This window comes from Polyodon spathula, chromosome 42, assembly GCF_017654505.1.
Source record: "Polyodon spathula isolate WHYD16114869_AA chromosome 42, ASM1765450v1, whole genome shotgun sequence".
Classification (NCBI taxonomy): Eukaryota; Metazoa; Chordata; class Actinopteri; order Acipenseriformes; family Polyodontidae; genus Polyodon; species Polyodon spathula.
The window spans coordinates 940,510-956,583 of NC_054575.1; the positions used below are offsets into that span (position 1 = coordinate 940,510).

The 16,074-nt window shown below is 35.9% G+C and overlaps 1 protein-coding gene across 1 annotated transcript in view; it reads left to right on the forward strand.

Annotated features, from left to right (window-relative positions):
* The first annotated feature begins 2,469 nt into the window (after nucleotides 1-2,469).
* LOC121305275 (caspase recruitment domain-containing protein 8-like) overlaps nucleotides 2,470-16,074 on the forward strand; it is a 22,909-nt gene continuing 9,304 nt past the window's right edge. The window contains exons 1-7 of the mRNA XM_041236845.1: nucleotides 2,470-2,738; nucleotides 7,106-7,195; nucleotides 9,021-9,110; nucleotides 10,020-10,060; nucleotides 12,189-12,253; nucleotides 14,187-14,404; nucleotides 16,052-16,074. The exon at nucleotides 16,052-16,074 is cut by the window's right edge and continues 240 nt beyond it. Of these exons, the coding sequence (XP_041092779.1) occupies nucleotides 2,537-2,738; nucleotides 7,106-7,195; nucleotides 9,021-9,110; nucleotides 10,020-10,060; nucleotides 12,189-12,253; nucleotides 14,187-14,404; nucleotides 16,052-16,074 (729 nt within the window). The 5' untranslated portion in view covers nucleotides 2,470-2,536. The remainder of the gene's footprint in view (nucleotides 2,739-7,105; nucleotides 7,196-9,020; nucleotides 9,111-10,019; nucleotides 10,061-12,188; nucleotides 12,254-14,186; nucleotides 14,405-16,051) is intronic.

Consider the following 16,074-nt stretch of genomic DNA (forward strand, 5'->3'; position numbering starts at 1 on the left):
TATAAAAAACTTGCAGTTTGGTTGCACAGTTGTTGAATGTGTTTGTGAGTGGAGAACAGGTAGAACAAGAAGTAAAAAGAAATAACAATTGCTATATTTAGATTTATACTTGTTGATTTGTTTCATGTTCTGCTTTGGTTTGGCCCGTGTTCCCTTTTGTTTAGTGTAAAGTCTTTTGTTTTGTTAAACCTGTTTATTTTCTATTGTTTAATAAAACATTGAATGCCGTAGCGTCTGTTTTGCCAAGTCATTGCTTGTTGTGATTTCAGTTCCCTGGTCTGACGTCACCCCTGCAGGCATCCAGATCACAGTGCCCAATTTTTCCACTCTTGTTTTTCTCCTATCTAGAATGTCCAATCATGTTCGCCCATCACAGCAATTCCATGCACAGCTCAGGAGAACTGAAGATTCAATGGCCATCCTCCGATCCCACGACCAAGCCAGCTTCCTCTTCTACACCCAGAAACTCCAGAGCGGATGTCAGCGAGCTAGCGCCCTCTGGAAGACAAAGGCCAGCCCTGCAGGTGTCCATCTGAGCTCACTGGGCCCCTGACCGATAGGGTCCTCTGTAACATGATGAGAAAACAGTCCCTACCATGTTTAATATAATTTACCAAACCTCTCTGGGTATTACAATGCTATTATTACACTTCACTATGCTTTTACTGTGGATGACTTATATAAGGGTATCATAAGTGTTAGCCATACATATTAACTTATTATGAATCATGTTTTAAATTTTAAAAAAAAGAACAAAATGCATAATTAAAGAGAAATAATCCTGGTCTCTCAAAATAGGGCATCTGCGTATAAGATAATTTGAAAACCATTCTGTAGTATAAAGCTGTTTAATTAAGTAAGGCTACTGTGTAACTCAATGTTCACCGAGACAGTTCAGGCTTGAGTCATGCTGTGAAAGATACCTGAGACAGGTAAAAAGTACCAGAATGCATTGGGATGAGCGTTAAAAAGCCTGGACTGTCCCAAACTGTCCAGGGGAATCATAAATTTTTCATTGTGCAGAAAATCCTACCTTGAAAATGTTTGGTTAAATCTTTGTTATGTACAAGATTCTATCTACCAGCTTCTTTAAAGGGGAGGAATTCGGGTCATACCCCCTAGCTGCCATTCCACCCATTCTCTTACAGTTCTTAATCTTATCATGCAGCTGCAACAAGTTCAGAGTTGATTTAACTGGGGCCTTTTTGTTTATTTTAGTAGCACACCCAATGATTGAATTTCCATTTGCATGCTGGATGCCGATTCAAAACATTTCTGTTCAAACAAGGTGCTGTTGTGTTGTGTGGTGTGTCTTTGTTTGGTGTAAGGAAGTTTGCTGGTTCGTTCTTTGACGAAAACGAAACTGTTTTTGCCAGCCTGCGAAACACAAAGCACAGTACTGCATTAAATTGACCTTTAGCAAAAATTTGTCAATGTTGAATCTAAGATCACCTTAAATATTACTAGGATGGTATAAAAAAAAAATAGAATCCCACTGTGTCTGACACTTAATTTATAGAGGCTCTGCAGATGTACATTTGTAAATAATTGTGTGTGGTTGGTTTGTGACCAACATTTGTTATGGGGAAATACTTTTTTTGTACTAATTATTGTCACTAATTGTTTATTGCACTTATTCTATTTCACTTGTTTGAATTGTGTTTTTATTGATTTCTTGTTTTTGTTATTTTTACCCCTTTATGGTTTATGAGGGAGAAGCAGCACAGTGTTTGTATTACAGCACAGGGACTTAAAAATTCATCCAGCTATTACCAGCATTATCTACCCTATATAAACTGCTACATCAGGACAGGAAGAAAGAAAGCCACAGGAAGGAGTATGGGTGACCTAGGAACTGTTGCGGCGATCCGAGAACTGCAGAGAAGGTTTTGGAACCAGCCAAGAGCAGATGGGAGATGAAAAGAAGGACCTGTGAGTGGAGAACTGGATAAATAAAGGATATATGAGAAGTACTTGTTTCTTTGGAAGTTTGAACAAAGACATTACCACTATACTGCTGCAATCGTCTTTTCAGTCAACAATGTTAAAGCGCACAGAATTCACAATGTAAAACCATGCAGAATTCAAAACAGTATGTATCTGTGCGACACCAACGATAAATAACTATTTAAATGGGTTTCATTTATATTTAATAGCTGTAAAAACACACATTTGTAAACTTAATAGTTCAGGACTGGAACAATCTCTGGCATTTCAAAAATAAATCAATAGGTAAATATTTTCTACGTAAGCCTGCTGTATCCTAACATGTGCTATCACAGGTAAAATTAGCTTTTGAAACACGTTTTCCTGTCGGCCTCTATTTCAAAATGAATCATTCTTGTACTTCACTTCTTGGTTCTCACAACGGGTGGTTTCCTGTTTTTAACACCAATAAGCTCCTGCCCACATTGTCTTTGCTGCAGACTGTTGGATAAACCAACCATTTACTGCGATCAACATGTCGTCAGGTTGTTACGAAGTTCTAAGCAGCGCATTTCAGCGTGTAACTGACCGGGAGTTTAGGAGACTGAAAATGGAAATTTTAAACCTGGTGGGATGCTACGGGTTCGATAAAATATCGCCAAGGATTTTAGTGCAGGCAACAAGTCTGGAACTGGCTAAACTTTTGGTTATAAACTGCGGGGATGAGATGGCTGTTCAGGTAGCCACCACAGTATTAGATTGTATCAACAGAAAAGACTTGTGCCAGTTCTTATTGCATTCACTTTTCACTGGTAAGTATGGACTTTTTATTATTTTAATAATGACTTTGTAATGCCAATCTTTGTATCACATGTGATACAATTCTTAACTAATCCTCTATATCACATTTTTTATTTAAATCCAGCCCCATGAACACTAATTTTTCAGACGCATTACAGTAAGGAGACCAGGGACAGTTGTAACACCTTGAATTTCTCCAATCAGAAGCAAGTTAGAGTGCCATTGTTCACTCAGCAAATACTCAGTTCAAGTCTCTGGCTGTCTGTAGAAGAGCATGTGCCAAAGCCCTGAGATTTTGTCTACAAAAATCAATTTTTGACCTAGTAGAGTACGTTTTCTTTTTGTGATATATCTCTGTGTTATCTAGTTCATGGATCCAGGCTTTTAGCATTGTCATCCCTGATCTCTGTACTTACAATTGACACAATTCAGTGCTCATAGGGTTTGGTAATGGCTCCCTGGGTTGGGGCAAGTTATAACGCGTGTTACAATTGACCCCATACATCATCGGCGGAATTATATTTGAGAACAAAATGTTCATCTATATCCCAAATGGCAGTTTTCTGTGAGAAGTTAAAAGGCTTAAAGGAAAGTGTTCATGCTTCGGACATCAAAAGTGCAGTGATTAGCCTGACGCTAATGTAACGTGAATGAAACGTTCTTTTTTCTTCCCAAAAGCTGCAGTCCTATATGTTTTTAAATTGTTCTGCCTAAAAAAAAAAAACTAAAAAAAAACACCATAGCAACAGCCTCTCTCAAGTTATTGCGATAATTTGCATTTGCTGCAATTCAGAAAATGCAAATTATCGCAATAAAGTGCAGCAAAGTGCTTAGCTTATAAATAAGATTTATCATGTCACAGCAACTCGGCTGATTTCAAATGCCATAGCAAAATAGTAGCCAGTGCCATTTCAACTAATTACAGTTAATCAGTGGAACTGAAAGCCACACTCACGTCACCGGTAGCTTGTATTGTCTTTGAGCTGGTATTACTCTAAAAGGATATTTGCTATTTTGCTGATGTAAGATTAAGCATGCATACACACAGCATTTATGTAAATGAAGCATAGCAGCTGCCTATTTAAATGAACACGATTTTATTTTCACTTTTAATAATGCCAAAGACTGTATTTCGTGACATTTCTAGTCATGCCCTGCTTGAATGTTAGATTACTTTTTTTTTGATTTGCTGAATTGTTAATACTTGGTTTGCAAAAATGTAGACAGAGCTCTTATTCTGATTACAGGCAACAAAATGGACTTAGAAGGGAAAACATGGTGTCAGTGTTTCACTGCAACAGGTTGTGTGTGCATTGTGGTGATCTGGTCTATACTTTGTATATATTGACTAGGCTGATCTGTGATATTGTGTGTGTATTAGGGTAGTGGGGGTCTCCTGGGCCATTAACAATACTAACTGTCCCAAATGTTGCAACAGTGACTTTAAAACATTGTATACATTTTGTATAAGAAATTAACATGTTTAGATTTATCATCTTATTTAAAACAAATGGTTATTAAGTTCATAAAACTTTATAAAAAATTTGTAAGATGAATCAAATAGTTCTTGCAAAAGAGGTCCCTTTAGGAAAAAGAGTCTCTGAATCTGTAGGGAGTTCTTAACTTTCAAATGTCTGTTAAAATAGTTATTAAGTTCATAAAACTTTATGAAAAATTTGTAAGATGAATTAAATAGTTCTTGCAAAAGAGGTCCCTTTAGGAAAAAGAGTCTCTGAATCTGTATGGAGTTCTTAACTTTCAAATGTCTGTTAAAATAGTTATTAAGTTCATAAAACTTTATGAAAAATTGGTAAGATGAATCAAATAGTTCTTGCAAAAGAGGTCTCTTTAGGAAAAAGAGTCTCTGAATCTGTATGGAGTTCTTAACTTTCAAATGTCTGTTAAAATAGTTATTAAGTTCATAAAACTTTATGAAAAATTGGTAAGATGAATCAAATAGTTCTTGCAAAAGAGGTCTCTTTAGGAAAAAGAGTCTCTGAATCTGTATGGAGTTCTTAACTTTCAAATGTCTGTTAAATTTCCTGGATCAACTGTTTATTCAAATGCATTGCAGTTATAATTTTTTTACATTTTTGAAATGCATGATTATTAATTTCTGTTAGTTCTTTGTTCTCTGTCTATCAGCTGTCCTCTGGTATTTGACTAGGACGGTGTACAATGACTGGTCACTTATACCCGTCAGGCGAGCAGAAGCACAAAGCAGCAAATAAAAGGGCAGAAGTAGAGAGGAAGCAACTAAAACTTAGTATTTTCAATAGATCATTAAATCATTCAGCTCAAAAAGTAAGATGTGTTTTAAGTTTTTCTTATGTGCATCAGTAGTAGAGGTTTAAGTAAAAATTTTTTTTTTTTTTTTTTTTTAAAAGTGGTCAGTTTTTAGAGATGCTTTAGATTTTTTTTTTTCTAGTTGAAATCACATTTTATATTAAATTTACAGAATTTACTCTATAACTTTAATTTCATTTAGTTAATTTTAATATTAAATATATTACAAATAAATATTTACATGAAATGTAATGTACAGTGGCTCTCAAAAGTATCCCCCCCTTGGACATTTCCACATTTTATTGTGCTACAACATCAAAATGTAATTTTTTATGTATATTACATTTGTAATTAATTTAGAACAATTTGTAGATTGTATTTTTCACTTTGACATTATGGACTTGTGTTCATCAGTGGCAAAAACTCCTAATTAAATCCATTTTGATTCCATGTTGTAACACAATAAAAGGTGGAAAAGTCCAAGGGGGGGGGGGGGGGTGAATACTTTTGAGAGCCACTGTAGTGGCAAAATAAATTATTTTATAAATGATTTCTTTAGGTCATTGGTTTTTCACTGGTTTCACTGCACCTGACACAATGAAGTGTCAGGTGCAGTGAAAATTCCACTGGTGAAGCATCAGGTGCAGTCAGTGAAAGTTCATTTCACAGGATGCAGTATATTACTTTTGTTGTAGGTATTTTGCAGGATCTGCAATTCAAAAAGGTTGTAAAGATTGGTAAGCAAGTTTTTATAGACGTCGGAGAGTGGAAATAGAAAGATATATCTACTCTGTTTAAACAGCATCATGCTACTAGGCAGCATATTAAGAGCATGGTTGCATGGTCTCATTTCAAGGCTATTCAGTCTGGTTCTGGTCAGTGAGTTGCATCGTGTGTCCCCTCAGTGAGGCAGCAAGAAATTGAGGAAAACAGAGAAGATGTGAAGCTTCTTCTTAAAGTTGCAGCACTTTGGGCAGGCAGAGTCTAGTATTTTGTGGTCACTCTGAAGATGATTGTGCTTCAAATGCTTCAGCTTATCACAGAGTCAAATTCCACTCCAAGCAAAGTTTGAACGTCGGTGTGGCCATGTGGCAAAGTGGTAATGAGTAGAGCAGGTGCAGTGCAGGTGCAGGAATCCAATAACAAACAGACAACCAACCAAGGTTTGTTTTTAATTTTGTAATCCAAAGGTCTGTTGACCGAGCAGAAAACAGCAAGCAGTTTTGCAATACATAGCTATGTGTATTGCAACAGTAATGAAAACAGGGTGTGCAGGCCCATGAATAATAAGCTTGGTACTAAACACACAAACAGACAGTCAAAGTGAGTGCTCTTAGCGCACATGATGAAGTACAAGACAATACGCGCTATTTACTGGTGAACAAGTGGGGAAATGTTGTCTGGGTTTTACTGCTGGCCGTGGGGGACAGCTTCAAGATCATGTTAGCTGTCAAGTCTAAGTAGACAAATAACAATGAACAAACAAACAAAACACTCACAGTTCTCTTTTAAAAAACACAGTCCTCTAGGTTTCAGCATAACCAAAAATAAGGAATAAATTGCCCTTCTTTATATTGTCAAACTTGACCCCTTGATTAACTAGCACATCCACTCCTCCAATCCGCGGATGCCACGCTGTGAATCGCTGTGAATGTGACACTGTAACCCTAATCGTACAAGACACGGAAATATGAGCTGTAGAACTAGATACTTGCTTTCAAAGTTCTCTGAGAAAGGTCGGAAACATTGAGTAGCTGTATCTCTTGTGAAAAAAAAGTACAAATTCCAACAGATTCCAGTTCCAAACGCCTGCACATCCATGATCATTTTTTTCTCATATATCCTTTAATCCCACTGAGGATGCCTTGATTTTGTTCATTCCCTTTGTATTATTATTATTATTATTATTATTATTATTATTATTATTATTATTATTATTATTATTATTATATTAATAATAATAATAATAATAATAATAATATAATAATAATAATAATAATAATAATAATAATATCAAGGCATTCTAGTGATGCTTTAAACCCATGACAAAAAAATTGACCGGTTTAGTCATGTTTTATTGTCATTATTATAGGATGGGATTGCTCTGATTCTACCAAGAGGAATTCTTTGGGCACAAACAAAGCTCAGCCGCTCTTTGAAGGTACCACAGCATTAACAACAGGTAATATGGTAGAACAAAATGGAAATACTGCCACTGAAGAGTAAAAGAGTAAAGAGCTTCAAAATCCTTTTTGGTACGCTTTGTGTCTCTAATTACTGTGTATTTACAGAGTAGTTACTTAGTAAGTGCATGCGTATTTACACGTCATTACAATGTTATTATGTATAGTTCAGTGGCAGAGGAAGAGGAAGAGGAAGATGGGCCCCATTGCAGGACCTTATTGTGGGCCCCCCTCCCCAAACGTTAATTTAACCCTTATTTATAAACATGAAACACACCAAATCAATTGTTCAATATTGAACTATATTTGTCAGAATGTTAGCATGTATGAAACAGCAGGTAATAAGAACAAAATTCATTGTTCAAATATAAACAAATAAATAAATAAACTTTTGAACCCCCCCTGGGCCCTCTGAGTTTGGGTTAGGTTTAGAGTCATATCATGTAATTTACATTGTAACTAATTTATTTATTGCATTTATACAGTGCTTTTTTATACAAAAAGTATAGCAAATCACTGTACAGAACATAGCAGAAAAAAGAACAAACCACTATACATTTGTATAGCATATTACACATAACTGCCACAGGTCAGGTCATTTAAATAACAGCATACACATAATAATACAAAAGCAGCAATTTTAAAATAAAATAAGAAAGCCATTTGATAAAAGGCTGTTTTTACTCTTGACTTGAAAACTGTAACAGTCCCAGCTTCCCTGACAAACTAAGGCAGAGCATCCCATAATTTAGAAGCTCTACAAGAAAAAGCCCTCCCTCTTCCCGGGCTGCTTGTGTTGACCCGAGGAATAACCAGCAGCCCCACATCTAGTGATCTCAGAGTGCAGTTTGGAAGATACAGGGTGAGTAACTCTTGCAAATAACTAGGTGCTAATCCATTCAGGGCTTTATAAGTTAACAACAACATCTTAAAATCAATTTTATACTCTAATGTGTTCACTTTTCGTGGTTTTAGTCAGAATTCTATGTATAATAACATTGTAATTATGTATAAGTAAATACTGTTCCTTTCCTTTTGTATGAGGATTTAAATCAGTGGTCCTTATTGTAATTACTCAAAATGTGTGGTTGTTTTTTTTAATATTTTGATAGGTGAGCATTGAGGTGTTTTGGTTCTGAGTTTAGGAGCTGCTTCTCAGCTCTCATTCCCTCTCATAGACATACAGTAGTGAGCACATTTATTAGCACACCTCATTGCTTCTGTGGTTTTGATTTTCTGTTTCATATGAAATCAAACCACTAACTGAAAATCTTGCAAATTGTCAAAATAGGAACATTAATAATTGTGTAATTTAAATCATGACTTTAAGTCACATGTGCAATTCATTAAAAAATAATAAGAGAAAATGAACACCTAGCCACAAATGGTGAAATTCATGATACTTTTGAAATGTTGTTTAAGATGCCTATCTAAAGCACAAAGTGGTTTTCACACATGAATGCCTGTTGTTTCTATATCACTGTACTGAAAATTGAGATCTTGAGGTGCGGTAATATATTTGCACACTGCTGTATAGACTAGATGAATTTCTTTATAGAGTGCTCCCTCTTTATTTAGTATGGTGGCTGAAATGTGCAAAGCAGTAGCAAATCTACACAGAGACGTAGCTGCAGCCAGGGGACTGAAACAGGGTGGTGACATCAGAGAAAGGGGTGGTGACATCAGAGAAAGGGGTGGTGACATCAGAGAAAGGGGTGGCGTCATCAAAAAGCTTATGCTGCAAGTTACATTTTGTGCCTGTCCTGCTGGATGAAGGAATGCCATTCTCTGTGTGCTAGATAATGCTGATATTATTATTAATAGAATGGGATTGCCCTGATTCTACCAAGAGGAAGTCTTTGGACACAAAGAAAGCTATTCCGCTTCTTCAAGGTCCCACGGCATTAGCAACAGGTAATTTAGCATATACAGCCAAATCAACAAGATGGAAATACTGCCGTTGACATGTAAAGAGTAATTAGTTTCAATATACTTTTTTTGGTAACACCTTACATTAAGTGTCTCTAACTACTGTGCGTGTGGATAGTAGTTGCTTGGTAAATGCATACATACACAATTACAATGTTTTTATGCATCGTTAAAGTGCTCAATGTGTAAATCACTTTACACAATACACATACAGACTAGTATCAAAGATATAGGGTTAGGGTTCGGGTAAGAGTTAAGAAAAAAGTATATAAATTAAGGGGTAGATGTAAGGATACACACAAAGCGATTTTTGGGTGCAAAACCCCCCATCTAATTTGAATGATGACTTTATAGACCACACATGCAATTAATTTAAAATAGTAAGAAAAAAGGAACACCTAGCCACAAATGGTAAGTTGCATTATGGCAATGAAAAAAGAGCTCTATATAGCCTTAATTCTAGTGAATAAACTCAGCTTGATTGCTGAAACTGTATCTCGTTATTAGACCAACTTCAGTGTCCCTAAAGGTCCAGCACAACTTACTACCGGGAAAACGCTCCTTACTGTAAGTGGAGTCCAGACCTCTACAAATAAGTGAGCAACACTGAATTGGAAAGAAAATATAAAAAATAGACAAAAGCATTTGTATTTGTTTTATACTGCAGCGTTATTTAAACGTATATTATTTCATGAAAGAATCATTTTCTGAGACATAAATAGATATAGACCAATGTTATACAGAAATACTGCTGCACTGATAATATTGTAAGTGTTGTGGACCCCTGAATAGGGCTACACACACAACTTTTTTTTTTTTTTTTCTAATATGCTTGTTTGTGAAGTACAGCTCCTCAAACCAAGCATAGATTGTTTTGTTTTTTTGTTATTGCAGGACAGGGGAGATTTAAATGTACCAAGTGTCGGGTGACACTGGTAAGTATAATGTATTGCTTTGTACATTCTGTACAATGGGTAGAAATAGTCAAATAGTCAAGGGGAAAAAAATGTACTCGTTACCTTAAAAAACATTGTTTTTATAAAATCACGTATTTGATAACGTTCGGTTCTCTATTTCTGTACCTACAGTTTTAACATAAGAACAGTAATACTTTACATTGTTTCTAATTACTGTGTATTAACATAGTAGTTAAATATTAAATACATGTGCACTTACACATGATTCCAGTGTTATTATGCATAGTGCTAATGTGTAAATCTTTTTGCAGAATATATGTAAGTGCATGATTGTATCAAAAAGGGTTAGGGGGTTAGGTTATATCATGTAAATAATTGTACATTTAAAGAACTATAAAGGTTACAGTAGCCATGCATTTTCATGCAACACATGCCATCCAGATAACAGCTGGGGACAGATCAGGCATCAATCTTCTATGTCAAAGATACTGGCTGATGTCATAGATGCACTTTTCCATAGGGCAAGGCCATATACTATTTCCAATTGGAACAAAATAGAACCAAACACAAATATTATCAGTTGTCTGGCTTCCCAAATGTGCTGGGTTTCATCGATTGCACACATGTTGCAATATCCCCAGATTCAAGGAATGAAATCGCTTTCCGAAGCAGAAAACATCACCACTCTTTAAACTGTGCAAGTTTTATGTGATCCTCAGTGTATTATCACAGATGTAGTTTCTAAGTACCCTGGCTCAAGCCAGGACTCATTTATCGTGGAGAACAGTGCCTTGTTCGGAAAATTCGAACAGGGGCATCTAAATGGATGCTGCCTAATTTTTTTAATATATTAAATACATAATTAACATATGACCATTATAAAACATAAGTAACAAATGCATATTAATGTTTAACACGTTTGTGATTTTTCACAAACATACAGAAACATTTATTGCATGTAAAGAATCAGAATATTGCACCAGAGAACACGTTGTGATATTTAAATAAATTAAGTTTTTTTTTCTATAGTCACGTTGTTATTATTATTAATTATTATTTAGTCATTTGGCAGACTTTTTTTTTACCCAAAGTGACTTACACAGATTAGGGGGGTGAACTATGCATCACAACTGCCCTAGAACAGTCCCAAATCTTTTTTAAACTGAACAACCTGATGTGTTAAAATTCCATCGAAAAACTCAACTGGGTGGCTAAGAATGTATTTTTCTTGTCTTTTTTATTTTCCAGTGTGCACTTCCTTATTGTTTTCCACTTAAATCGAAGTCCAGACTATTGAAATGTGAAAAATTGTTTTTATAAGGAACCGGAAAAATCAATTGACATTGCGAGTGGAAGAAATGAACCTGCCCCTGTTGAAAATAAAGATGTGTAATTAGGTAGCAAAAACGCTTGCAGTGCAAATGCATTGCGGCCTCTGTTTTCTTTCTAAAAATGTGCCTTCTGAAAATCAAGCTGTTTATGTTAACTGCTACCTACATTTCTAGTTTACTACAAATGCAGACTTCAAGCCTACAAAGCCATTGCAATGTGACTGCTTTGAAACTGAACAGTTTCTGAGGCTGACTGTCCCCTTTAATAGCTACCCCTATTCTATACATTCATGTGTTAGTCACAGAGAATCCATGCATCACTTTTCCCATTTGTATTTATAATATTTAATGTCATACTTATTGAATATACTATTGCTGTATACATCTCCATAATATGACAGGGTAGAGAAGCATTAGGGATGTATTTCCATGGCATTCATAGTCTAAAAATAGGTATTTCAAGATAATTCTCAATTAAACATAGTATTAAAGCAGAACAAATAGCATTGACACATAGAAAAATTGATCATTGGTCATAGAATGTCTTTAAAAGGTGGACATAAAAATGTATTTTATAATTTACTGTCATTTAAATATTAAGGAACTTTGTAATAGAATAACTGTAGAGAAAGGGATAGATTTTGAATGTGACAATGCAATTTTTTTCTTCTTTAATAGATATTATGTTTAATAGTTTAGCTTGAAATACCTGTTTTTGGACCACGAATTGACGTGAAATAAGCCTTTTTTTTTTTTTTTTTTTTTACAATGAAACAAAATACATCCCTTGTTCTGTGTAAAAATATTTTGTTTAGGACATGGTGAAGTGGACTTTGATAGAACCTTTCACTTCTATCAAGAATGGAAACTGCACATTCAGGTAACTTATCAAATCCTTAAAGATGACACGGGGGGGGGGGGGGGGGGGGTCTGCTGGTTTTACAGTAAATTTGCAGGTCACGTGGGTGGTTTATAATGTCAAAGCCCTTCAAAGTCCAGCAGTCATTGCTTCTATAGAGCTATAGCCTGTCCATCTATCAACACTGTTTCTCTCTCTCAAGATTATATGTAACATATTAAATTTGAATTGTTTGAAAGAAAGAAATTGGGAGAACAAAATATTTCCTGTTCTTAATTACTATGGTTTGCAAGTTAGATGTTTTGTACTTTACCTGTTCGGTTTTAAAATGTTCCGTTATTATAATCTAGAGCAGGGGTTCCCAAAGTGCGGCCCATGGGGCAAATGCAGCCCGCAAGGACGTTTGGTGCGGCCCCCAACCCTCCCTTGACTATTATTATTACATTTTCTGAAAATTTTCGGAAAAAAATAGCATGTAATTTGGGGGAAATTAATAATACACAGCAATCAAAGTTCATGAAAAATTCCCCAACTTTTTTTTTTTCACATGTTTTGGATAAAAGCCAATTTTTATTAAGTTGTTTCGGTCATTATATGTGCACTGCCCCTTAAAAAAAATGGCGCCTATAGTGTACAGTGGATTTGCTGTGCTGAAGGAAAATAACATGGAGCCTCCTAAGAAAAGAATAAGAACTTCTGCTTTTGTTTAATTGTTATTTTGTCGTCTCCTATTGCTCTCCACGGGGGAAGATGCTCAAAGACTGTGATATCAAGACGTGAAGGTACCGTCCAAACAACGTTAGATTACTTTATGCCGCTGAAGTAGCTAGCTAGCTTCTGTAATGTTAACAGAGAGACAGTTTCGGTTCAGTATAAAGGCACTTTTTCTGTTGCAGATTTTATTATTTTAAGAGCAAAACTGTATTCAGCTTCAACAACATTGGGGAAAATGCTCTTTGTAGAGTTTTGTAGTTTTGGTGTTCAACTTGGATCTTTTGTTAGGGAAAGTACTACTGTAGTAACAGTACCTGGCTACAGTTTCAAATTGGCACTGTTACATTTCTTTTTTTGCACAGTGTTTCTGAATAAGACCACAGTCAGGCTGCAGTACAGGAGCTAGTAGGATCTTATGTAGCAATCGTATCTAATTGCATTAAAAGCACCAATGCAATGGCAGATAATTTATAAATAATTAATTCTGAACTTTAAATAGAAATGTAAGATTATTTAGTTGATTTCAGAAAGAAAAAATAAACATCAAGGTAAAATACAGTAACGTGTGTTTTATTTATGCTCATTTACTATGGAAATAGCTCTAAATGTCCACACCATGGGGCAATTTACATAATTTGCTTAATTCGAATTTTGCACATCTCAAACTATTTGTATGGTCCCCAGAGATTTGAATTAAGCAGAGTTCACTGTACATATATTCAGCTCTCAGTGAAGTGGTTAGCTGTACAAGTCAAGATGCATTCTGCCTCACTGCTGAAGAATAACCCACAAAAGGGTTGAATTGGTATAGTTTGAACAGTTCCTATTTCGGGATTATCTTCTTTAATTGTTGTGAGCAGGACAATGTAAGATGTGACAGCATGATATTGGTGTTCAAACCTAAGCCTGTTGTGGCACCAAGACACAGGATAAAATACAAATACATTTCAAAGCTGCTGGTGTTGCAGTGGTAGCAACATACATTCCTAATTTAAATACAAAAATGTACAGGAAATAAAAAAAGGTATGATTTGGGACTTATTTCAGTTTCATCAGTGCTACATTTTCTTGTGCAGACCCCCCATCCCATGCAATCTCTGGAAATTTGCCCTCCATCACCAAAACTTCTGGAACCCCTGGTCTGGAGTCTACAGTAGATCACTGGGCATACTGCATTTAACCATGTAGCAATGGTTCTGTGTAATTTTACAATTTATGTTAGCACCTTTGTATCGTACAGGACTGCTATTCCAGGCGCGGGTCAGTACGAGTGCTCCAGGACCTGTATCCGGTGGAAAACCCAGGGTCCAGTCACTGTGGAGTACAGGTACAGCTCCTGGACTAGATACAGCCAGGATCTGGAAAAGAAGAACTATATGATAGCTGGGCCACTGATGGACATCACTGTGATTTCAGGAGCCATCGAAGAAATTCACCTGCCTCATTTCATCTGTCTAGGTAGGAAAAGCTGTTCTGATGTCTTTGTAGTAGTTATAATGTGTGTGTGTGTGTGTGTGTGTGTGTGTGTGTGTATATGTATATATTTTAGCTCAAAGAGCCAGCTGCCCATTATATATATATATACACACACACACACACACACACAGATAGTTGTAGTCAAAAGTTTATATACCTCAATGGAAATTAATAATTTCTAGAAAGCCATTTGGAGTCTAGTTACAGGCACCTGAGAATACTGTAACTATTAACAAGGGATTGCTTAAAACGTTGTTGTAGTCAGAAATCAGAAAAAGTAACTCCACATAATTACTTCTAGTTGAAGAATTGGTGCCTTCATCTGTTCAGGTATTTCGGGTGTACACCTCAATTTTTGGTGAGAAAGGTCTTGAAAATTGATTCGTAACCAAATCAGCTACAATGTCTCTGTTGTCTTATGACTTTTTTTTTTTTTTAATTTGCAAAAAGCAATTCAGAATATTACTTTGAAGTTCTCAGTATAATTCACAATAACTGTCTCTATCATAAGCAATATCATGTGAAATTTAGCTATGCTTACCACCACCCTATTTATGTCCCACCTTTGCTCACTAATGATTGGACAGCTTTAAAACCAGGGCAGATTTCTGACTTTCCCATTGGTTAAACTCCCAATTATGTCCCGCCTCTGCCCACTCATGATTTGGACACCTGTATAACAAGGGGCAGATTTTTGACTCTCCCATTGGTTAACCTACTAAAGACTGTTTATGTCCCTCCTCCGCTCACTTATGATTGGACTGCCATGCTGTTTGTTCCAACTGACCAATTAAGCTTCTAATAAGCACTTAATTGGTCCAATTAAGTAATTTAGGTGGAACAAAAACCAGGAGAGACACTGGAAATGCCCGTCCCTGCTGTAGCCTGTTCATTAATACTGGTAAAGATAAGAAACAGCAGAGAGTATGTAAATTGATAGACTGAGCTCTAGGTTCTATCTACAGACAGTTGCAAAGAGGCCATAAACAAGGTTTGCAATTATTCTGCGTCGAAGCATAGTCTGTCGACAATGAAGGTAACGATCCTCTAAGTAAAATAATCCTTGAATAAATATAAAAATGTACACATTTTTATTGCTAGCTACTAGGCTTTAGGGTGTCCCTATGTTAATAGTTAAATTGATTATAAAGACTCCTGCTCCAATTAATTGTACAACTGAGTAAATATGATCAGCTGTTACTTATCCGGGCGAGGGAATAAAAAGCTCATAGTTTGTCCTCTGATGGGTTTTGGGAAAAAAGAGTGTTTAAAATAAAATGTTTTTCTGCTAAACGATAAAGGTAATGGACTGGGAATAACAGAGATTGGACTTGTGAGTGGGATTTGTACTTGTGGCGTAATAACAGGGGACCAGGCTTACCCTGCCTTGCTTTAGGTAGGGAAACATGTGCACTGTTTAGGTAGCACCCAAAGAGCTTCTAGGTTTTGTTTCATTTATGTATTTTGTTTCAGTATTCCCAATAAAACACGCTGTTGTGTTCAAACCAAAAAAGCAACTGTTTACCGTGTGTGCATTTGAAGAGACTGGTCAGGGAAACTGCACCTGGAGAAATGGGGTTGATGAAATAAAATGATATATATATATATATATTTTTTTTTTTATTTCAGGCTCAGAAGACATACTGGTGTCT